Source organism: Alosa sapidissima, chromosome 2, assembly GCF_018492685.1.
Source record: "Alosa sapidissima isolate fAloSap1 chromosome 2, fAloSap1.pri, whole genome shotgun sequence".
In the NCBI taxonomy this organism is placed as follows: domain Eukaryota; kingdom Metazoa; phylum Chordata; class Actinopteri; order Clupeiformes; family Clupeidae; genus Alosa; species Alosa sapidissima.
In genome coordinates, this window is record NC_055958.1 from 30,889,266 (window position 1) to 30,914,053 (window position 24,788).

General features: G+C 46.7%; 1 protein-coding gene across 2 annotated transcripts; it reads right to left on the reverse strand.

Moving 5' to 3' along the window:
- Positions 1-322: 322 nt before the first annotated feature.
- On the reverse strand, positions 323-24,760 carry LOC121704031 (norrin cystine knot growth factor NDP). 2 transcript variants are annotated; one of them, XM_042084594.1, is made up of 3 exons: positions 24,500-24,760; positions 14,755-15,276; positions 323-2,453 (listed from the first exon to the last, which is right to left on the reverse strand). In XM_042084594.1, exons 2-3 carry the CDS (start codon positions 14,938-14,940, stop codon positions 2,229-2,231), a joined length of 411 nt encoding a protein of 136 aa, XP_041940528.1. In that variant the 5' UTR covers positions 14,941-15,276; positions 24,500-24,760; the 3' UTR covers positions 323-2,228. The 2 variants fall into 2 exon arrangements, with proteins under 2 accessions (XP_041940528.1, XP_041940527.1); XM_042084593.1 differs by having other exon boundaries at positions 14,755-15,317.
- Between the last annotated feature and the right edge of the window lie 28 nt (positions 24,761-24,788).

The following is a 24,788-nucleotide window of genomic DNA, read 5'->3' on the forward strand; positions in this document are numbered from 1 at the left end:
TATCTGTACCTAAAGGAATTTTTCTTTTGATGTAATCTTAGAATTGTGGCACATTCCAATGTGTGGTATTCACTATTAAGGGGGGGGGGGGGGGGGGGGGGGTGTCAGTCCCAATACAATAGAAAAAATATTATTTTTACATGAAACCATTTATGTCAGGTCATTTAAATCTTTTAGGCTTGCATTTTTTCCTTCCAATTTGAGCAAACTTTTTGAAGTTGAACTTTTCTGTAATAGTTCAAAGAGCTGACTGTCACACTCTCTTCCAATGTCTATAGTAAAGGATGGGACACATTGATATCTAGTTTTTTTTTTTTTTTATCGTTGGCAAAGATGTGGATGAGGATGGTTATGACTATAATGGTGATGGTGACGATTATCATATGACTGATCAAGTTGAATAGACTTAGTCCATGCAGGGATTGGAAAAAAATCTCTAGGCTAAAGCACTGAAATCTTCCCATAAGTAAAGAAACAATAATTACAATAATAACAAAAAGTGACACTGGTAATAATAACAATAATAACTATAATTAATAAAGAATAACCATATTAAAAACAACAACAGCACTGGTGATAACTTGAGTCAAGGCAGTAATTGTGGATAATTGATTTGAACATTCAAGGTGGAAAAAAATCCCCAAATCCTTTAAGTCTAGAGCCAGTTAGTCAGTCAGTACAAAACTTCCCGGAACACACACACGCACACACACACATACACACACACTTCTGGGCCGCAGTGCCCGAGCAGCGCAGCTGGAGTGGCGAGTGGCCAAAGCGGTGTCACCACATCAGGGGCTGGTCGGCCTGCTCGGCCGGCTGGACGCTCTGCGGAGTGCCCTGGGACGGCTCCAGCTGGGAGAGGCAGAGGCCGGCCGCGGACCTGACAAGTGCAGTTTGCCTGGGGCCCACCACTATGCGGTTCTTTTGCCAGTTTCACTCACTCTCTCTCTTTCTCTCTCCTCTTCGCTCCCTCTTTCTTTACTCTTTCTTTTCGCTCTGTCTCTTTGTCTCTCTCTCAGGCGCTCTCACACAGGGATCAAAGGAGCTTGAATGCGATGGAGTGCACAGGTGCACACAGACTATTCCATACATCTCATCAGCACATTTCTTCACGCATTAATTATTGCATGTGTGTGTGTGTGTGTGTATGTGTATGTGTGTGTGTGTGTGTGTACTTCTAAACCTTTTTTTTAAGTTTGTGGTTTGCGTTCTTCTCCTTTTACGAGGTCTGGCAACATCCCCATCCATGTTTCCATCTCTAATGAGTCGTGAAACTAGCTTTTCTCACTCTATGATGTACAGCGGTGAAAATAAACGCACAGAGGAACGAAAAAAAAAAACACAAAAAAAGAAAGAAAGAAAGCGGTCCAGGCTGAATTTGTCCTGTTGTAGTTGGACAGTTGTAAGAGTGTTGTTGTTTTGGGATTGGAACTGAGCATGGTCCTAATGCCAGGCTGGAGTGTTGTTGTTTTGGGATGGGAACTGAGCATGATCCTAATGCCAGGCTGGAGTGTTGTTGTTTTGGGATGGGAACTGAGCATGATCCTAATGCCAGACTGGTTCTGCGCTGACTGGATTCAGATGTACCCCCTGCAGTTTTGGTTAAGCAGTTATGGAGAATTGTGATCGTGGTGCGGAGATTGTAGTTGCCGTAGTTGATTGTAGTCTCCTTCTCCTCCTTTGAGTCGGACCTCTTGTCCCCATTGCTGGACAGGACTTATGGTGAAACATGGAAACATGTTTAGGGATTGTGGGTTGGCAAAGGCTATTCACTGGGATGCTCAGAAGCAGATGAGTGGAGAGGACATCCCCCCTAGGGTTATTGTGGACGGTTTTCGTTATACACAGATTCAGATGTAAGTTCTTCTGCAATGCTCTAGATTTGTTACACGTTGAGGCACTCACAGGAATGGTAGCAGGGAGACTCTGTATATGTGTGTGTGTGTGTGTGTTTGTGTGTGTTTGTGTGCTCAGTTCTCTATTTTGTTTTCTCTTGCTGTTGTACACTTACAGTGGAGACTGGCCAGTGAAGAATGTGGTGGGACTTTCAAAGCGTCATGCGATTCAGGTACAGCTTCTCAAAGAGTCCAAAGCAGGTGGTGTTTACTAGGGATGGAAATGGTCAATAGTGTGTTACGGCAGAATCCCAACTGTATACGTGTGTATGTTTGTGTGTGTGTGTGTGTGTGTGTGTGTGTGTGTGTGTGTGTGTGTGTGGTTGTTGTTCAGCTGCACTCCTCGCAGCTGCAGGCCAGGATGTAGCGGTAGGTGGCGGTAATGCGCGTGCCTCCGGAGCATCGCAGCCGGACAGCCTTCAGCTTGGAGGTGTGTGGCCGGCAGCAGAAGCAGGTGCTCTTGAAGGGCTGCTTGAGCACCGAGCTGAAGGAGATGAGAGGGTCCGAACGCGACGTGTGGCTGCAGTGACCCTCGCAGCGCGCCAGCAGTACCATCTGCACAGGAGAGACATGGGAAATATCAGGGCAGGCAGAGCAGGGGTTGATGGGAAATCACAGAGTAGACAGAACAGGGGTTGATGGGAAATTTCAGAGTAGACAGAACAGGGGTTGATGGGAAATTTCAGAGCACACACAGTTTATGGGAAATATCAGGGCAGACACAACAGGAAGAGATGGGTAACATCAGAGCTGATTGAAAAGGGAATTATGGGAAATATCAGTACAGATAAATAGGGAACGATGAGGAATACTTTAGAAAGAGGAGGGGGGCATGGCAAATATCACTGCAGACAGAACAGGGTATTATGGGAAATGCCGGTTTTCAAAGAACCAACAGACATGGGAAACATTCATCTTTTATACACATGGAGAGATGAGAAATGTCAGAATGTACAGAGAAGAGATGGAAGAGATCTGTAATTTCAGTTAAAACAGAACGGGGATATACGAAAAATAGCTGATGAAGGGGAAAAGCAAAACAATCAGGTGAGTCGGGAAAAGGAGAGAGGGAGGAAACAAGTCTAGACAGAACAAGTAGATGTGGGAAAGCAAGTGCACAAAGAACAGGGAGACATTGGGAGTCTAGTACAGCAAGAACAGGAAAAGATGGGAAATATCAGTCTAGTGTGAGCATGGGAGAGCTGGAACAATCACTCCAGAGAGAAACAGGGGGGGAGAGATGGGGGTGAAATCACTCCTTTTCAGCAGCAACAGAAGGAGGAGGAGGAGGGAGATGACTGGAGGTTTAGTTAGGCAGCAGCAGCAGCAGCAGCAGGGAGTGTGGGAGATGACTTCTGAAACGGTGATGAGAAATGGGCTGTCCACTTGGACAGGACGAGCAGAAAAGTGAGAGGAAAATAGACTTGTATTACTGCTGTGGGAAGAGTATGGAAATACAGACACAAAACTCCTCTGTAGCCAAAAAGGTTTTAAAAAAATAATCAACGTACTACATCATGAGGATCATTTGTTCTAGATGTTCTAGAAGTTCTAGATAGATATACCAGATACTAATGGCAGTAATGACTAGAAGACAAAAATAAACTTAAAACTGTTTATCATCATTTAACATTTAGCATCCTATATGTTTGTTCTTCAAGTTTATATCTGGCGTCAACACAGCAGGCATGCTTGACTCTGTCCTTACTCAGGATATCCCAGAGTTCAGTGGGGCAGTAGGAGCATTCTCTGGCTCTTATCTGAACCTGCCTTCAGGACACGAGAGAGATAAGCGCTACTGCAGAGAAACCACAACTGGGAACAAAGACATGCTCTGTATGCATGGACGTGCTCTCTCTCTCTCTCTCTCTCTCTCTCACACACATACACACACAAACACACACACACATTACACACCCACGCGTGCACACACACACACAGACATGTTAACACATCATTCTCTGTCTGTCTAGGCTCCGTGACCTTGCACCTGTGTCGAGACAAAAGTGGTGTGGCTAGTCTATCGCAGACGGTTAAGCACTGTTCCCTCATGCATACCCACCTACACCCACCCACACACATACAGTACACACACACCCACACACACATACAGACTGACAGACAGACACACACCCCAAAGGCACAGTCACACACCTGCAGACCTCATCTGCCACGTCAGACAGACATCAGTTCCCACCACACACACACACACACACATCTCCCACAGAATCAGCTCGCTCTGTGTTCTTCACGCCACTTATTAAAACCCACAGAGTGACGACATGACCAAGAGGCCCCAGACACAGTGTCTGTCTGACCTGACTGGCCCTGACTGACCTGACTGGATTGAGAGAGGAGAGTGTTGTGGGGGTGATGGCAGCGGGTGTCGAGGGGTTGGGGGTGTTCTGGGGCAGCTTGACAGACACCGAACGTCGCCGGTCTGCTGGTTCCGAATGAGAAAACGCGCCGACCAGGCCAGACGGCGTGCCGCCACATTCCCCGGCATTCCTGCCACGCTCTGTAAGAGCACCTCCGAGTCATGCTGTGTGTGCCCCTGTCAGCTGTGTGTGTGTGTGTGTGTGTGTGTGTGTGTGCCACCCAGTCTGACAATAGCCCGTCTGTGGGTGGGCACAGGGGGCAGGGGGCCCCGCCTGATATGGGGCTGTGCGCTGAGAGTCAAGGAGGGGGGCAAGGGCACTAAAAGGTGACCTTAAAGGTGCAGTCCATGACTATAACCAATCACACTTTGGACTGGATCGAGGATACCCCCTTTAATGTTGGGAGAGGGAGATGTCAGGGTATTGGGTTTAGTTTTAGGCATCATCTGTGCTGTGACTGAGAATGACCTCACAAACACACTTCTGATGGTTTTGGCTTCCTCCTTTATTTTTGCTCCCCTCTCGCATGCTCAATCCAGCTCTTGTTGAATTTTCAGATTACTGCTTGTTGCTGTTTTCTGAATTGATTAGTCATAGTTATCAGACACAAATCCACACAAATCCACAAGTCAGAAAAAGAACATCAGCGGTCGTTCTTTTTCATTGGTGGTCCTTTGCATGCCCAGGATGCTTTGCGTCAGCTCACCCACTGGTGAGAGGCCCATCTCTGGCCAGGCCCAGACCGCAGTGGCTCCTGGTTTGGAGAGCTGGGAGCCAGGAGGCTGAGAGCTATAAACCAGACACCAACCGCAGGGAGAGGACGCCAGGGACAGGGGCTGGTTCCGCGCCACAGGCTCCCTGGTTCAGGCAGCAACAGCATTCTCCCATTCTAACTGCTTGCTTGCTGTTCCTCACTCCTCAAACCTGGTTGCCAAATGCGTTTTAGTCCTGGTTCCAATCGTGACAAGCTGCTTTTGTAATGGTTCCATAAACTGATTTTGGGCAGGCCACCATCACCAGACCTGATTCCCATGTGGCTTGTGGAAGGCTTTCACGCACACTGTGTTTGATGCCTTCTTGTAAGTTGCCAGCTGTCTTTAGGGTTACCATGGTCATGGAAAATCATTCAGAAAAGTCATGAAATTGTAGAAAATACCATTTCCCAGGCCTGGCAGTCATGACATTGGTCAAATTCACTCAAGATTTTAGAAAAGTCATGACATTTGATGCTGTTGTAGGTATGGCTAATGAAATTAAGTGCCTTTTTGTCAGCTGTCATCTCTCTGTATTACAAAGTCTGACAACAGGCTAATTATGAGTGGAAACAGGTCACAGGACAAGGGCATCAAGGGCATTTTATTTTCAGTAGTTTAAGTGCCCGTGGCTCAAGGGGTTCTCACACAATGGACAGATCTCCTTTCCTCACCTGCTTATCCCTTTACCTAAACATACCAGCTGCCCACTGTGCCCAACATAGATCTAATCTTACTGTGGCATTAGAGGTGGCAGACAGAGGCTGCCTATGGAAACTGATCTAGGCCAGACCTGAGGCCTGTGACAAGAAGCGAATGTTCGCGACGAACATGTTTGTCCGAACAGATAAATTTTACCTATTTTGTGTACAAAACAAACTCTCAACATTTTCGCAGAGAACTACCTCCTCAAGCAGTTTATGAGTCTATGCAAATGTTTGGAAAAAACTCAAGGCAAACATAAAACTGTTTGCATATGCGCATTCACCTGTGTTTGTGAATTTGAACGCGCCTTAGGTGCATTATTTGCCAGGACGGGGCAAGTCTGTTCCGACAACAGGTGCTGTTTGTAAGGAGGAGAGCACTAGAGAGGGTCATTAACCACTGGGAGGGGTACCGGAGAGAGTGGTTGGTTAAAAGTTAATGTCTATGATTCTGGTGGAAGTTTGTTGATGTTAGAGCTCAGCCAATCAAACACACCCCTTCCTTCAGTGGTCCTGTAGTAACGTGCTAATTGGCTGGAAACAAACACCAGAGGGTTGTTGAGCACACGCATGTAATGGACATCTAGGGAGAGCTTGGTGGATAAAAAGTGTAGTGGATTAGAATCACAGACAGCGCCTTTAAACCACTTACAGTAGAAAGGGACACACACATCAACACAGGAATGCAAGCTCTCTTTGGTGTGCTCTTAAAGCAGAACTCCTCAGATCCTGTGCCCCAAATCCAAACATGGCCCTTGTTTTTCTGATACTGGCCGATGACCATTACTGAAAAATATTCAGGGAGGACCGTAAAGTCCTACAACCTGGCCTACTGCATTTCCTGAGAACAGCAGACTTCTAAACCACATAATTTTGGGGCTAGATCTGAAGGACAAACCTGTCCTCCCTTGCACTATACTAAGCCTCTGACAGCTATATCTAAAGGCCACAAGGCCAGTCAGGCAGAATAGGACGGGAGTGTTGGGGAGTGCGTCTCAGGTGCAGAGATTCCCACCCTTTTAAACAACATTTCAAAACTTCTCCATGACTTTCCAAGGACGTTTAAAGACCCACTCTGGCAAAGAATGTTTTAACCTTTTTATCATGTCCATTAGGTGTTTTAATGTGTTACAAGACATATCACTAAATAAAAATGAATAAATTAAATAAGCAGTAAAGACTATGGCTAAGTATTTCTTGTGTAGATAGGCAGTGCACAAGTTGATGTTTCATAACAAATCACAGCAGTCTGTTGGGTGTCAACGGATGGAATGGAATCCAATCCTGACTGATTTGCAGAGTGGAGCTTTCCAAATCATTTCTAGAAAAAATAATTTTCCTGAGGACACATCTGCACATTTAGCTTCACAAGATAATCAAGCTAATGTGTTGGAGTTATCTTATGTTAGCATAACATTGTTAACCATTTGATAACATTGTTAAACAGAGATGTCAAGCAGGCGGAGGAGTTGTATATAGTGTTGGCGGTGGGAGGAATTAGCTCCCCACATCAGAGATGAGGCAAAATGATTAGAGATGCGAACAAGACATTTCAAGGCAATAAAGGGATTTTGAAGGGGAAAAAATGAATATGCATCCTTCAGGAACTACAATTAATTAATTTTGATGACCTTTTATAACCTAGAAGTACACAAAATTATGTAATTTAAATATTGAATGAAAATTATACAACAACCGGGAGTTTGTGCAACAAAACAATATCCATATAAAGTACAATACCATTGTTATTTCATTACCCTACATATTACAAAACCAAATTTCACGTCTTTCAAAACTCGAATACTGAATTCCATGTTTTTTTCCAGACCTGGTCCATTTTTACGTGCTAACAGACTTTTTCAGGATTTCCATGAATGTGGAACCCTGACGATGAGCACCGGGTCTGGTTCATAGTCTGCAGCCACCTCAGAGAAGGGCCACCACTATCAGCAGCAGCGGACAGACATAGGGGACTATGCAGGAGAAACATGGCAAGGTGACAACAGCTGGGCAACAGATGTAACCAAGCCTCCCCTCTCTAACTTTTCCTTCTCTCACCCCTCTCACAGCCCCCCCCCCCCCCCCCCACACACACACACACACACACTCTATTCATAGCTGCGAGTCATCGCGCAGGTGGATCTTATTGTGTGGCAGCAATGAAATTTGCATGGGAGTGAGCTGGAGCCAGAGGTCCATAGTGAACACTTTGTGTAATGATCCCCTTTAAGCCAGTGACCAAATGTGTCAGGACACACCACTCACTTTTGGAGAGGGTTTGGGGGAGGGGGGGGGTAGATTTAGGACCCTGTGCTGACTGATTCAGACCAGGGGAGAGTCAGATTGGGGGGGGGGGGGGGGGGGGGGGTCAGGCAAATTAAGGGGGGGGGGGGGGGGGCTGCTATGGAAGCAGTGCTAAAGCCCCTTTGTGGGGTAGTAAAATACCACACTCTCGTCGTCTGGGGCCTGATGTCTGAGCAATAAAATACTGCCCCCCCCCCCTTAAAAATACTGCCACAACCGCACCCAGCGTGACTCATGAACTCCCCCAGAGAGATGGTCAGGAGCGTGCGCCTGTCCCCTCTGAGCCAAACGAGGGATGAACGGGAATTGCTTAGCGGCCGTTAACTGTCACATTCACTCATGGCAGCCGTGATGTCGAGTGGCCCCCACGGGCTGCTGTTCTGCTCGTGCCATCTGCCTGCATTCGCATCGCCTGAACGAGGCATGAGGAAGTCATCTGTTTGTCGGCACGGCAACCTGCACACCCCCTTCCACTCCCAAACCTCCAACGCACTGCACTACGGCCTCGCCATGGAGTGATGGTGTTATTTTGTTTGTCAGCATGGCCTTACCCACCATTGCCCCCCCCCCCCCCCCCCAAGGCTCTGTCCTCTCTCCAAGTACAGCGCCCAGGCAGTACCTACCGCATCATCTATGTTACTGTCTAGCCTTAATCTGATGATGTTGTATACTTAATAAATCAAACTATTTATATAACAACTCTCAGACATAGGGCCAGATGTATGTACATTTGCGAACGTAGCGTTATCAGCGTCATGGACAAACCGCAGATTGCAAACGCTGTCAGATCCAAGTTTCTGTCGTATTTATCAAACTAGTGTAAACTGCGCCTTTCTCCGCCCACAAAGGCAATTTACGAACGTCCACAACTGAATGGCAGAGCCTATACAAGCGCAGTTGAATGAAGTTAACTGATGACAACATTAAAAATAATCAAACGTTTAGCGATCATGAAATTATACCATACATGATAAGATGTCAACAAGCAGAGAGATGGAGATGGAGTATGGTATGAAGATCAGTAGTTTTACTCAAAGTACTTGTGCACGTAGGCTATGGAAAATTGGTCAAATGAATGAATTTTACCAATTTTTAATTGGAAAATTAAGTGAATGACGTGAAAGTGAAAGTAAGACATTCAAAAGGCCAACGAAAGTTAAGGTTGCTTTTGATAGTACAACTACTTACAAAACTGGTGCTCTAAATAGCGATTCTGTTGTCTTTGAACGGTTCTCTTATTGACGTATTGTACTGCAATTTGGATTAACACCTGCTTTTACAAGGCGGAAGTATTTAGGCGGTCTTTACTGCGGAATACGTTAACCCAAGGGCGTAAGTTTGGTCTGAGCTTTCGTGGGGACACTACCCACTGACCCCCCCCCCCCAAAAAAAAAAAAAAAAACTCTTAACTCTTTCACCAGCCACTATAGATGTATAAAATGATTATAATGTATATAATGTATATAATGTGCTACTGTCCAACTATCCATGATTAAAATGTGCTACTGTCCAACTTGATCTAACTATACTGTGTAGCCTACATAATCTGATTTTAATATGTACAGATATGTAGGCTATATTTAACATTTAACATTTATTTTCTATTTGGTCTGTTATGAAATCATGCATTGACCCTTTTAAGCACAGCTCAGTTTTAAGAAACTTAAATACAGGCATGCTTAGCATTTTGTGAAAAGAAATCATTAAGGCTACATTGACAGTGACTCTTAACCGTGAGCTGCCTGTATATTCTCTGATTCTAATATTTACAGATATCTAGGCGATGTAAGCACAGCTTAGTTTTAAGAAATGCTTAAAGCCGAAAGACCATGTTGAATTTTGCTACAATTTATTATGACCGCCGCGCAGCGAAGCTTTATAGGTTTAGTCAGATTTTTTTTTTTTTTTCTTTTTCGCATGTCCAAATTTCCGTCAAGGATTCCCGAGACACTGAAAGACCGGGGTAGACGAAACTTCGTGGGCATGTAACCCCATATGGATAGCATGGAACCATCGTTTTTCGTTTTGATCTGTAGCCCCCCCGCTGGACTGCACTCCCCGAAAGGAGGGTAGGGCAGACACAGTTTTCTGTGAATATCTCGAGAACCGTAAGGTTTAGGAGGACCATTTTTTTTTGTATGTTGATCTCAAGGGGCCATGTCAACCCATTCCATAACCACTCATATCATGTATAGCGCCACCTAGTTAAACACAAAAAAGTAAAAATGAGGTGTTGTAATCGCAGGTATCTGTGACCTAACATAGTCAAAACTGCACGAAATTGGAAGTGTAGGATCATTATGACACCCTTTGAATGCACGCCAAGTTTCGTGGAATTCCGTTAATGGGGGGCCACACAATAAATTCATTTATGTTACTATACACCAACTGGCCTGTAGGTGGCCGGAGACAGTTTTCTGTGAATATCTCGAGAACCGTAGGGCCTAGGAGGTCCACCTTTTTTTTGTATGTTGGTCTTAAGGGGGCATGTCAACCCATCCCATTACCACTTATTTCATGTATAGCGCCACCTAGTTAAAAATTAAAAAGCAAAATATTAGGTGTTTTCATCACAATATCTCTGGCTGACATGGTCAAAACTGCACGAAATTGAAAGTGTAGGATCATTATGACACCCTCCGAATGCATGCCAAGTTTTGTGAACTTTCGTTCATGGGGGGCCTTACAATAAAATAATTTATGTGTACATTTAGTGACCGTACACCAACAAGGATTCCCGGGACACTGAAAGACCGGGGTACACGAAACTTGGTGGGCATGTAACCCCACATGGATAGCATGGAACCATCATTTTTTGTTTTGATCTGTAGCCCCCCGCTGTACTGGACCTACCGAAAGGAGGGTAGGGCAGACAAGGTTTTCTGTGAATATCTTGAGAACCGTAGGGCCTAGGCTGACCAATTTTTTACGTATGTTTGCCTCCAGGGGTCATGTTAACCCATTCCATGTGCACACATGTGCATAAACAGATACACACGCACACACATACATTCACAGTTATCATACGTATGACACATACTCACACAGTAGACATATGTACGCATGCATGCACATGCACAAACACACATAAGCAGGCAAACAAACAAGCACGCACACACACACACACACACACACACACACACACATAAACATAAACATGTACACGCACACATGCACACAATTCAAGAATTTCTCAGAATTATGAACAGGCAAGATGGGGGTGGGGTTGTATAAAATGAATTTTACATGTGAAATCTATGAACTAGTCATGTTTTGGTATTTGTTGTCTAGCAGATACCAGTGAGAATTGAGTGTGGATAATGCACTTTAGTGAGACAGTTAGAATCATATAGGCCTTTCAGCGTGATTTATTTTTGTGGAAAAAATGTGCTGGACTGGGCGGCGGTCATATTTTGTACCGCTCTGCGGTACATCTAGTTTCAAAACCGGATTACTCTGGAACAGCTAACTATACACGGGAATGCATTACACCTTTGTGTTCAGTAAGGTCTGCTGTTTATTCTGATATATGGTTTGTCATGTGTTGTGTGAAGAGTGTGTATTCCACCGAGACGAATGGATGTAGAGATGGGCGCAGAGAATAATTATTCAATATCTTGAAGTTATTTTTTTTTCTCGCGAACTGTTTATCACAGCAAATAGTGGCTAGCTAGCACCGTTTAAAAGCTGAAAAATCCCCACGCAAATCTACGCCCATGCGTTAACCCTCCCATCTTGTTACGCTAAACACCCACTTTCCCCTGGATCCTCCCATGAATGCATATGCATGACACAAAAAAACGCAATTAGCCATGTTCAGCTCCCGCGACAGGCAGTTTGCGCTTTTACATCATTGTGGCCTGTTTGTACATACCTCACAATGATTTTACACGCACGTTGCGAAACAAAACGCGTTAGTACATCTGGCCCAGAGTGTGTAATTTAAGGTGTTTTATGGGGACGGAAATAGGCAATTAATTGACTGGTTCAGCATACAAAATAAAAAAAATAAAAGAAAATGTGAACGAGTTTAAAATAGGCCAATGGTGGGGAGGTGGAGAGAAAGAGAGAGAGAGATGCACAATAGGACTATATTACCTTGGATGGATGTGCTTGTTTTATTTTGTAGTTGAACCAAACATGTCATGTATGTGGTAGTATGGTAGTAGTATGGTAGCCTAATATTATGTGAGTAGTCATGTGTGTGTTTGTGTGTGTGTGTGTGTGTGTGTGTGTGTGCGCGCGCGCACATGTCTATGAATGTATATCTATGTTCTAGGTTATCTTATGCTCTCTGGGTTTATAAGGAACATGGATAACTTGCCTTTTGTACAGCTCCTCTCTCAACTGGGACACCCCATAATAACACTGCTGCCGTGGCCGCCAGTTTGTAAGCCCAATCAACATAAACATCAGGATGTCACCGATAGGGACAAGGATGCTACATTTGAATGAGCGCCACAGTGCAACAACGAAGTGCTCACTGATTGTAACACAATGTGGGAAAATAACTGTAAAGTTAAGCTCTGGAGAGACTTGGGTTCCATGTACAGTATTTTATTTGTACCCAAAGCATCTGTAGTTGAAGCCTATAGTCTTCTTTACATTCCATGTGTCCTGACTGATGGTGCTTTGCCCCCCGCAGAACAGCATCAGTACCTCCCTCTAGGCTCTGATCACATTCTACCTCCTCCCAACAGACTCTTTCCTCCTCTCCTCCATATGACATAGGTTACACCCCCCCCACCACCTTCACTCAGTCCCAGAACCTTTCTCTGCACTCTCCTGATGTTCTTCTCCAGATGTCTCTGCACACACACTGCCCCATCCCCACCCTCTCTCCATCTCCACCCACTTACTATCTCCATCCATCTCCTCCCCCCTGTCTCCTCAGCTGCCCAGCAGCCTCGTCCCTGGCTCAGCGTGTGACTTGTTTGGTCTCCGTCAGTGGCACCCCTACCCCACCCCACCCCTACCCCACTCCACCCTACCTCTGTGTGCTGCAGGCTGAGTCACACTGATGCAGGCTGGTGTTTAAACGACAAAATGGGGAGTGAGTCAGTCAGTCTCGCTGGCCAACACTGGAGATCAGGACTGGCAGAGGGCTGGGGGTGGGTGTGTGGGGGCACTGGAGCCATGCCACACTGCAGACATATTCAGTTCTCTCTTTCTCTCTGTCTCTTGCTCTTTCATTTTATCTCTCTCTCTCACTGTTCTATCTACCCCTCTTTCTCTCTCTTTCTCTCTCTTTCTCTGACTGTCTTTCTCTCTGTCTCTCTTACTTTCTCTCTCTCTCTCTCTTCCTCTCTCTGTCTCTTTTTCTGTCTCTCCCGCTCTCTCCCACTCTGTGGGGGCTTATTTTTGGCCTGGCGGTGGGGTCCTGCAGGCTGGTTCTGCTCAACTCTCACTGCCAGGGTGTCGTTAACCACACAGCTAGAGGTCACGCAGAATGAGAGGAGGGTGTCGAACGAGAGAAAGAAAGGAAAGCAGGAAGAAAGAACGGGAATGAGAGGAAAGAAAGAGAAAAAGCAACTGAGAGAAAATATGAAAGGAAAGAGAGAGAGAGAGAAAAGGGTAACAAGTACAAAAGAAAGGATAGAGGCAGATAGAAAGTAGCGAGAGAGTGAGAGAAACAAGGAAATAAAAAAAAGGACAGCATGAGGGAGCACAGGGGAGAGAAGAGAGATAAATAAAAGATAAATAAATGAAAACACAGAGGTTTTCTCTTCCTTCCTCCCTCCCTCTCCTCCCATCTCGGCTTTGCTCGCGTAACTCTAATTTGGGGGCAAGATTTCTCGGTCCGATACTCAAAGGCAGAAAAAACAGAACGCCTCCTCTCCCACGTGTCTAGAGACCTGCATTGTTATCTTAAGCAGCTTGTTAGCTGGGAGGTTGTTGGTGTAGCGAGAGGATAGTCTTACACAGAGGTCCGACCTCCAGGACCATTAGTAACTCAATGACTGGCCAGGGAGCTGTGGGTTATGGCCGGCTGCTGGCCGCACACTCTGATGGGGGCGCGCCTCATATTCAGACCCGGTTTGGCATCAAAGAGCATGTGTTTTCACGTAGATTAAAAAATTGGGTTCATGCATTCATTTTGTTGGCAAAAAACGTTTTTTTTGTTCTATCATTTGCAGTAAAGTAAATGGTCTGTATTTATATAGGCTCCGTTCCACTCTGACTGAAATGCAGGAATTGAAGCATTTAACGATTCATACGACACAATTCCTGTGAATCACATTTCATACCACGCATCTGCCCATCAATGGCCATTCCCGTTTTCCATTTGTTAGGCACAAGTTTGTGCTCAGTATCCCTCTCAGTGTTCCTCACTGGCAGGAAAGAAGAAAATTGAACCACACAAATATTTCACAAGTTCTGTATTATCACCTTTTTCTCATGGTGTGGACGTGGGCGTGTTTCTAAAGGACAGAATAAACGCAAACAGCACACACACAGGCATACACACAGGCATAGAAGCCCTGAACACACCTCGGTGCCATCAGAGAGGTGGTGTCAACACCAGCCTGTTTGGTGTTGTATTCTCAACTAAAATTAGCCTTCCTCAAAACAGGATTTCACCACCAAACTCAACCTGAAAACATTACACACACAGCACAGAAACACACACAGTCTCTCTCTCTCCTCCTGATAGCAACATCCACTTACTTACTCTCTCTCTCTCTCTCTCTCTCTCTCTCCATGTGAGGACTTTTACCTTGGAGTTGCACTTGTAGATGGGGTGGGTGATGGTCTCCACAAAGTGGTGCCTCATGCAGCGGTCAGGGTCGGTGTCCCCGAGGTGGCCGCTCTCCGCCTTGCTGGTGACGCCCTGCAGCACAGCCAGCAGGGGGCAGGTGACCAGCAGGAGCACCAGGCCTGGCTGCCTCAGAGAGTTCCTCATGATCGCAACCCGACAGAGAAAGAGACAGATAGAGCTCCACAAGTCAACGTGCAGGGTGACAGGGAAAAAAAAAACCTTGATTTGTTTTGGGGCAGGTTTTTTTTTTTTTTTTTGCTTTTTCCAGGGAGAGGGGGAGTGAGTGAAAAATGAAAAACAGAAGGGGAGAGAGGGATTGTGGTGGGTGGGATGAAAGTGGGGGCCTCTAGGGAAGGGGGTACTGATTGCTGCCCTCAGGTCTTGGCGTCACGGGTGGTGGGGTGATCGCGGCGACGGTGGCGGTGATGGTCTGCTCCGTGGGCGACGCCATCTCCAGCAAGCCCGCCCGCCTGGATCCGACTGTGTAGAGCGGAGAGAGAGAGAGAGAGAGAGCAGAGTGACTGAGTGAATGAATGAGTGATAAAGAGGCAGAAAGAAAGAGAGAGAGAGAGAGAAGTGGGGAAAAGAAAGGAGTCAGGAATGAGTCTGGGAATAACCTGCTCCCGTGGCCGTGGAGATGCTGGGGACCCTCCCTAGACGGCCAGCTGAGGTTAGAATAGCAGCTAATGTTTTGTCTATTACGCCCCGCCAGTGGGTCTGCAAAGCAAAGGAGCACTGCTTAAGTTATTAACAGGGCAGGTGACACAAGGTACGGGGCGGGAATCTTGAGAGTGTGTGTGGGAGTGTGGTGAGTGTACGTTTGACCATGTGTGTTTCTCTGTGTGTGTGTGTGTCAGAGAGAGAGACTGTGTGTGTGTGTGTGTGTGTGTGTGTGTGTGTGTGTGTGTGTTTGTGAGAAAGACAGAATGAGAACCTGTTGGCGACGCAGGACCCAAGACAGGCAACTAAGCCCCTGCCAGGCGGTTAAGGTGAGTGCCCCTGTGTCTACCTCTCTTGCTCTTGCCAGGACCAAGAGGACTGAGATGTTTAAGGGGAGTTGGCAGCCCACTCCATTGTTATTCTAACAATCCCACAGCAAAAAAGAAAAGAAAATCACAAGAAATGCTGTGTTTTTATTACACCAAGGAGAAACCTAATACATTAATAAACAGCCCAGAGCAAAGCCTTTCCCCAGGAATGAATTTTTCATTAAAAGAAATAGGTCTCAAAACAAGTTCTCTCATGACTGTAAGGGGGCTGCCAGCCATGGGGCGTATTTATATAAATATACGTAGTTAGGGGCGATTTTCTTTCTCTTTTCTTTTCTTGGTCTTCCTCACATGATCCTGTGGCTTTATTGTCCTCCTGTGACAATAGCGTTTGTGTAAAAGGAGGGTTTGTGTCATGAGCGGCACGGCTAAACCTGCCGAGGCAAAAGCCGCTAATAAGGTTCGTCCACGGCTGGGAACTCCAGGCGAGTCCTGACCCCACCCCCCTTCTGAGACCTCTGGGGTAGGGGAATTTGGGGGTGGGGTGGGGTGGGGGGGGTGCTGAGCTTGGGGATCAGGCATGTTTCTCCGAGAGGAAATTATCATTTAGAAAAATAATACACTGCATTATGTCAAAACTTTTTCTTTATCATTTTTCTTCATTTTAAACTCCCCTGTACCCAAACACACGCACACACAGACACAGACACACACACACACACACACACACACACACAGAAACACACACACTCCCCTCCACATACCATTTCCCGTTTCTCCACAAACTCTTTCTTGGAGTTTTTCTCTCTTTTTTTGCTTGGCGCAATCGCAAATACATCAGGTTCATTTGAGCCGTTTCTTCCTTGGAGTATTATTCTTAACCGGAGGGAATCATTTAGCTTCTACATTCCTCCTGTGAGAAATCGAAGTATCAATTTGCCTGTTAAAATAAATACTCCTTGAAATGTTTGAGAGGGCCCGCCGAGAGTGTGTGTGCAGAGTTTACAAAAGTGGCCGTCGCTGGACCCAGACTCCGCACTGGATGCGGACAAACATCCCGGTCTCGTCATCTGTGCTTTATCAACAGTTCCGACGCAGACGGCATACCAGGGTACCCGCCACTGACCACCATCAGACAAGAGGATTCCTTGGAACTCACTGTTGATGTCCAGCATTGTGTGATGACGGCCACCCTGTGCTTCAGAGGAGATACGGGCCAATCGTTACTGAGGGGGGTATCAGATCTGGCACTGATGTGGCCCTGATTCGGCCCAGATCCTGCAGTTTCCACAGAATGTCACTGTTATGGGAAACACTTAGCAGCAGCAACAATGCAGTGAAACTATTCAGGAAAGTCAATCCCTGTCCCTGGAAAGGTACTGCATATTCGATTTAGTCTCTTTAGCCATGGCCCAAACACAAATACGAGGGCCGGCCGGTCAGGCTGGGACAGCCGTCACGCATGGCGGCCTGGCCAGTCCAGTGACGGAGCATTCTGGACCGGACATGTACGGGGGTGCGCTGGACATATGCAATTTGTGCATACACAGGTATGTGTGTGTGTCTGTGTGTGTTTGTGTGTGTGTGTGTGGCCTGAGAATGAAGTCAATTCTCTCTCCCTCTCGATACGCTCACGCACCCCTCTCTGAGAGGCCCTTGGGGGCAGAAGAGAAGCAAGGTGGGGTGACAGTGCACCAGTTCTCCACCTCCACCCCCACAAAGCCCTGCACCTCCCACCCCCACACCTGCTACGGCCACAGATTTATAGAGCCCAGCGTGTCCACAAACAGCAGCTGGACCCACGGCTCCCTCTCCCTCTGGGACAACAACATCCACCACCACCTCCACCTCTGCACCCTCTCCCACCTGGACAACTACATCAACCACCACCACCACCTCCACCTCTGCACCCTCTCCACCACCACTATCTCAGTTCCTACACACCATTTCCTATTATGCTAAAAATGATATCAAAAAATGTTTGAAAACAAGTACGTACTTAACTTTGTTCTTTGTTTGTACTCCCTACATATAGTACTGTATGTAGTTAGAGATGTAAAAGTCTGGCTGCAGAAAGTAAATGTTCTGCCATGTATTGGTTCTACCTGTGCGCTTAACACAGATGATTTCACTAATTACCTGATCTTACCTGGCTTGAGAGTTGCAAATTAGAATCAGCTGATTAAGTGAAAGTTCAAACAAAAATGTGGCAGGACTTTTACTTTCTGAAGCCAGACTTTTACACCTCTGTATGTCGAAACAATTTGTATTTAGTATCTATTATGTGAGGACAAAAAGTGATGGAATACGCCTACAAAATATTACATATTGACTTGAACATAGTACATATTGTGTTTTAATATACTGGACATTGCGAGCTTAGTGCGAGTGTGTTCCAACCTTTCAGTTGAAAATAAGTGGTCTCATAATAACACAGCTCTGCATTTAATGGTGTCTAGCTCAGGCCCTAAATATGGGGTCTTAGGAGGTGCTTTAGCAAAGGAAAAATAAATGTTATAAACATTACCCACTCTTGTCCTGAGGATGGGGGGAGGATTTTTTATGAGGTGCGCTTTTGTGCGTGTGTGTGTGTTTTCTAGGTCTGAGTTTGGCCACGCTGTAACGTTAGACGGACTGTACCTGCGTGCCTCCTTTGATTAGCCGTCTGATTTATCCCGGGGTTATAGCACCGGTCGGAGACCCAAACACACAGAATAAATCAGCGGGCCCTCAACAGCTCGGCAAATTGGAGGAGAGAGGTGTTGGAGCCACGGAGAGCGTGTAACCCAAATACTTTCCTCCCCTCATCACGCAAAACAGACACACTGGCAGCAAATCACAGCGGATAAAATTTGATTAAAGTAGTGCAGTTTATATTACATTTGCAATTTTGATTTTTCAGTACATGCCGACAAAAAAAAAGAAAGAAAATATGTATCTAATTTTTTCGGACAATGAGAGATGAAAAAACACCATGCCATTACCTTGCCCTGGACTGTTTCCCTATGATGACGTTATGCTTTGCAATTTAGTTGTAATGTAATCGTTCATGCACCATGCCGAATCCAACAAGGGAGAGTGGAGGGCTTTCCAGCGCGGGGGGAAAATCACAATAAACAAACTGGAACCGGCATACGGAGCAGGACACAGGGAGACTCTCCAGGCCACCTCAGTAACAGAGAGGAAAGTCAGAGTGAGAGAGAGAGAGAGAGAGAGAGAGGTGGTAGGAGATTGCACCCCCCCCCCCCCCAATGAGAGAGAGATTGCAGAGTGGGGGGGGGGTGAGGGAGGGGGGGGAGAAAAGGAGTGACAGGTAGCGAGTGGGAGAACTGATAAAAAGTGAACAACAAAAACCATAGTGTGAGATGGATGGATGAAGGAAGGAGAGTAGAGAAGAGAGGGAGAAAGAGAGATAACAAGAGAGAGAGAGAGGCAGACAGATTTCCAGACAGGGAAGTGGAGTACAGTCTCAGAGAGATATTGGTTGGCCTGTTCTCCGCAGTGGGCCTCTGAGCACTCTCTCCGAGGGCTCTATCAGACAGGTCCTAATGGCCATTAAGGTCCAGACGACGGGGTGGCCTGTCCCCGCTAGCCGTCGCCACGACAGTAGTGGCCATGGAAACCCACATTTATCGATGAGGGCAAGCAATCCCAGTGGAGCACAAGAGAGAGAGAAAGAGAGTGTGTGAGATGAGAGTGAGTGAGAGAGAGAAAGACAGAGAAAGAAAAGAAGTGAGAGAGAGAAAGAGAGAAAGAATGCAAGGGAGAAAGAAAGGCAGAGATAAAGGGAAAGAGAGAGAGAGAGAGAGAGAGAGAGAGAGAGAGAGAAAGAAAGAAAGAAAGAAAGAAAGAAAGGGGCCTTGACGTCTGCTCCAACTGGGCTGTGAAATTCCTGACATTCAAGGACAGAGGGCTGCAGGTTAGAAGCCTCCTGTCTGTCCCTGCAGCCAGATCAGACCAGCAGAGAGAGACCCACACACACACACACACACACACACAAGCAGAGAAAGACTCTCACACAACTCAGCCATGACCACACCCTTACAAACAACACACAAAGACATGCATGCATGTCCAAACACACACACACACACACATGCACACACAAGCAGAGAAAGGCCCTATCACTACTTTCCTCTGACCTCACACTCACACGCAAACATATGAATGTATGCAAGCCACACGCACACACGTACATGCGCCCGCACACACACAAACACGCACGCAAACATATGAATGCATACATGCCACACACACACATGCGCGTGCGGACACGCGGACACGCGTGTACACACATACACAAACACGCATGCAAACATATGCATGCATGCATGCCCATGCACACACACACACACACACACACACACACATACACACCTATGCATGTCCAAACACACGCATATGTAGGAATGTGCATACAAACACACGTACACACACACACCGCACGCACACCACATTTCAACATATTTCAGGGCGCACACACACGCACACCACATGCATAAATACACATTCACACATAAACACACAAACACATGCACACCACATGCATAAATACTCCAACACACATGTATACTCGCACATACCCCCATCCATCCATCCATCCATCCATCCAAACACACATGCATCACGCACACAAAGTCTGCACCTAAGCATGAGAATAATACACGCGCACACACACACACACTCACACACACACACAAACAGAACACACATAAGACTGACAGGCCCCTTGTTCCCACACACATACGTCTGCTCTCTAAGGCCCACAATCCTCACACGAAGATAAACATAATTACAAGCGTCCGCAGGTAAACCCGACCCCCTGCACAAACACTATTACAAACCACAGGGTCCCCTCCTCGTGTGTGGGAGTCACACTTTGAGCCCAGGCACCTCGCTTCATATAATGCTGAGCTTTCCGCACTCATATACACATATACAGAGGAAACTCGAGGTGTGTCTGGAGTGTTTTCTCTCTCACATGCTGTTTCTCTGACTCTCTCTTTCTCTCCTCCATCCCTCCCTCTCTTTCTCCTTCTCAATCTCTCCTTCACTCTTTCTCTCCTCCATCCCTCTCTCTGTATGAGAGAGTTAACTCTCTCCCTCTCTCTCTTCTATCCTTCCCTCTTTCTCTCTCTCTTCCATCCTTCCCTCTTTCTCTTTGACTCTCTCTCTCCTCCATCCCTCTCTCTGTATGAGAAAGACTGAGAGAGAGTTAACTCTTTCTCTCTCTTCTATCCTTCCCTCTTTCTCTTTGACTCTCTCTCTCCTTCATCCCTCTCTCTGTATGAGAAAGACTGAGAGAGAGTTAACTCTTTCTCTCTCTCCCTCTCCCTCACAGATTCTGTCATTTTGAAGGGGATTTAGCAGCTAAAGCGGAGCCTGGAGGCCGTAAGAGAGTGGATTAAGGGGCAAATCCGCAGTATTACCCCAAGTAGCCATGACATTACCGCCGAGAGACAGTTTATTTGAATTCAGGCTGCAATTTTCCAGGTAATCCGGCCCAATAAAGTCGACTTCTCGACCCACACCGAAAGACGACAGCCATCCCTGGGGCCCAGGAATTCCGACTCTACTCCGAGTATCTGCAGCCTCCATCTGAACCATACTAAACCATAAGACTAAATCCACAAAACCGAGGCATGTCGAAGACACGGATATCAGCAACAACAATAACGATGACAACAACAACACAGAAAAAATCGGCAAGTGGTTCTTGGAAAACTAAACACAGCCGAATCAAAACAAAAGCAACAAGCTGAGGGCTGAAGGCTGAAGTCTTTGTAATGCTTGGTGCCCTATTGACCCGTGCTGCTTTTGATGGATAATTTGGATAGCGGGTGCAGGGGGAGGGTGGCATGGCAGTGCTTTTGAAGGCGGATCGCTGGATCAGAAGTGCCGCAGCAGCTGAGGGCGCAGTTGTTGTGTTTCGGCCAAGCCTGTGGTCGAGCACGGCCTGTCACTCACAGAGATGCACGCACATACACACACACACAAACAGATGAGCGCGCACACACACACACACGTGCAGTCAACCACCACAAATTAGAGCGGCTCCTTGCAAATGTACTGTAAATCAGGGCATACCTTTGTGGTATGATGATGTGGGACTCTGGGGTAAATGTGGGTAAGAGTGATTCATATGTGGAGTGTGTTTGAAATGTTCTCTGAACTGATCTGATCACTTGTGAAGGTATCGATCAAAGCAGTGATGAGGAGACAGAACAGAACCCAGTAAAAGTGATTCATGCTTTTCTCATGTTATTGCCAGGATTTTACAGGGGGGGGGGGGGGGGGGGGGGTGGCAGGCCTTGTAGTCATATGTTCCCTTGTTCTCACTGCTGTGTGGTTGAAGTGACTCCCAGCCCCAGACCAAGAGTTGTCAGACTCTCCATCCCAGGATTATGAAAGCACTTCCAACCTCACAGGAAGAGAGTGTGACTGTCCCAGAGTTTCTCACCTAATTCTATCTCTCCATTTCCTCCTCTGTGTCTCTCTGCTGGTCCGGCTTCTCTCTCTCTCTCTCCCTCCCTCTCTCTCTCACCCTCCCGTCGCTCCCGTGTTGGGCCGCTACGTCATTGTTTGCGGCTCGTTTAGCGCTCCATTGTTTCAGTGGCTTTTAATAAACCAAAGGGCAGATTCCACGAGAGGCCACCTCTTGCCTCGTCTCTTTCTTTCTCTCTCTCTCTCTCCCTCCCTCCCTCCCTCCCTCCCTCTCTCTCTCTCTCTCTCTCTCTCCCCCCACTGACGAACCCATCCCCCTCTCTCCCTCACGCTACCCACCACCCCACCCCATCGCTCCCAGTGGCATGCCAACCTCCGAAGCAGGAGCAGTGCCACCGCATGCTGACGCCACCCCACTCTCCGCTACCCCACACCGGGCCTAAGCCCCGCTCTAAATATATCCCCCGTGATAAAGATAAGACAAACACAGCGGATTTGACGGCACTCCGTGACCAATGAAAGGGAGACAATGGGAGCCTCCGCTAAGCTAATGTTAGCTTTACAATTTGGGCTTCCCAGAATCGAGGGCACCGGATTCACCCGGGGGGCACTTGGAAGCACAGACAAGGGCAGAGGGCACCCCTCTCTCCTGGGTGCGCTCTTGGGGGGGGGCGCCGGGTCCCTCAGGCCCTAGAAAATGTCTGTGTGGTTTTGCCCTTTAGGTGGTGTGGGGGGATCCTACTGATTAGCCTTCCTGAGGCTTCCACTTGTCCTGTCTGGGTTATGCAATGAAGCCCCTCTGTGTGACTGTTGATTTCAACAATTTGGCACAGAAGGGTCAGTTTGAGTGTGGTATTTACATTTCTGGAAATCCGCCGTGAAGACAGCGCAAATAGCAGATCAGGACCACACTATGTTCAAAATAAATAACTGCCTAAAGCTGTATCTGATTATGACTGATTATTAGCCATTCACATACTCTCTGTCTCTCTCTCTTAAACACACACACACACACACTCTCTCTCTCTCTCTCACACACACACACACACACACAATTTGTCTGTAACATCTGACAGGCACATCTGTGTCTTGAGAAGTGTGTGAGGCCTCACACACACCTCTTCCTTCTCCCTCTCCTTCGTCTCACTCTCCCCAGCAAAAATGTCTAGCCATTCTTGTGCCATTCTTCCTCTCGAGTTCTCGACTACCGCAAGCGTGGGACGTAATCTAGAACCCATAAGGAGTCTTTGGGTTGTCTCCATAATGCTGACCACTTCAAGATTCCTCTAGAATCATCTTTTTGTGTTTCATTTTTATTTTAATAAAGAACTGTTGTAAAAGTCATTCCACTATCAGCCTTTTACAGGAAACAGAGCACCATTTAAAAAAAAAAAAACTCAGCTAGCTTTTACAGATCTCAAATGGCCCATTTTCTCTCCCCCCCAGGAGCTCTTGGTGGGTGGTGAGTGGCTGGTTGGGTGGAGGAGGTTTGAGGCAGAGGGAGCCCAAGGTGAGGCATGCCCTGCTGGGCTCTGTCTCTCAGTGAGAGAGGAAGAGGAAGATGAACAATCAGCTCAGGCTGTTCCTATCAGAGCTGGACTGGACCCACCGCAGAAAGCATCCATCAGCTACACATACCATTAAACCTGCCTCAGGACTCCAGGCTGATGACACACTCACCACACACCTCACGCCACCACACACACACACACACACACACACACATATAAATGCACAAACACACACACATACATACGCGCACACACACATGCAACAATTGGTCTGCAATTCGACACTGATTAATGTGTCTGCCTCATGGCTAAAATAAATCTCACGTTTAAAGAACTCAGCTCCTATCTAAGGACTTCCTATCTGTGGTCAGCTGAGCTGCCTGTAATCACCAAAAAGAACTTTAATCACCCGATTAATGACCACACTAAATATCAATCAGAGGTCCTCGGGTAATTAAAAATGATGACTCGCATTAAAAAATCTATTAAAATCCACAGTGTATATCATTTTAAGTTGGCAACTCTAGTGCACTATCTATGCCCCAACTGACACATGCAGTTATTACTCTTAGTACTTATATACTTTCACTCTCACAGTATATTTTGTTATTTTTAAACAAAGATAAATCTGTACACTCTATATAAGTAACAGAAAACAATCTCTGGTATTTGTACAGAATAACCCAGAACTGATTAAATGATTATGGACAGTGAGACAGCGCTAACCTGGGTCACCTTTTGCGTCTGCGGTGGTCTTACCTCCTCTCCAGCCGACAGAGCGGGAGTGGAATCACCGTCTTCAACACCAGCTGCTGCTGCTGCTGCTGCTTCGCCCGCAACTCAAGAGAGATTTCACCCCGAAAAAGAAGCAACGGCTCCTAAATAAATCCTCTTCTCTCGTTTGTCTTGCTTTCTCCTTCCTTCACTTTCTCTGCTGTTCTTCTCTCCCACTCACTGTGTTACCCCGTGCGTTCCTCTCTCTCTCTCTCTATCTCTCTTTCTCTCTCACTCTCTCCCTGTCTTTCTCTCTAACAGGTCGTGTATGAGC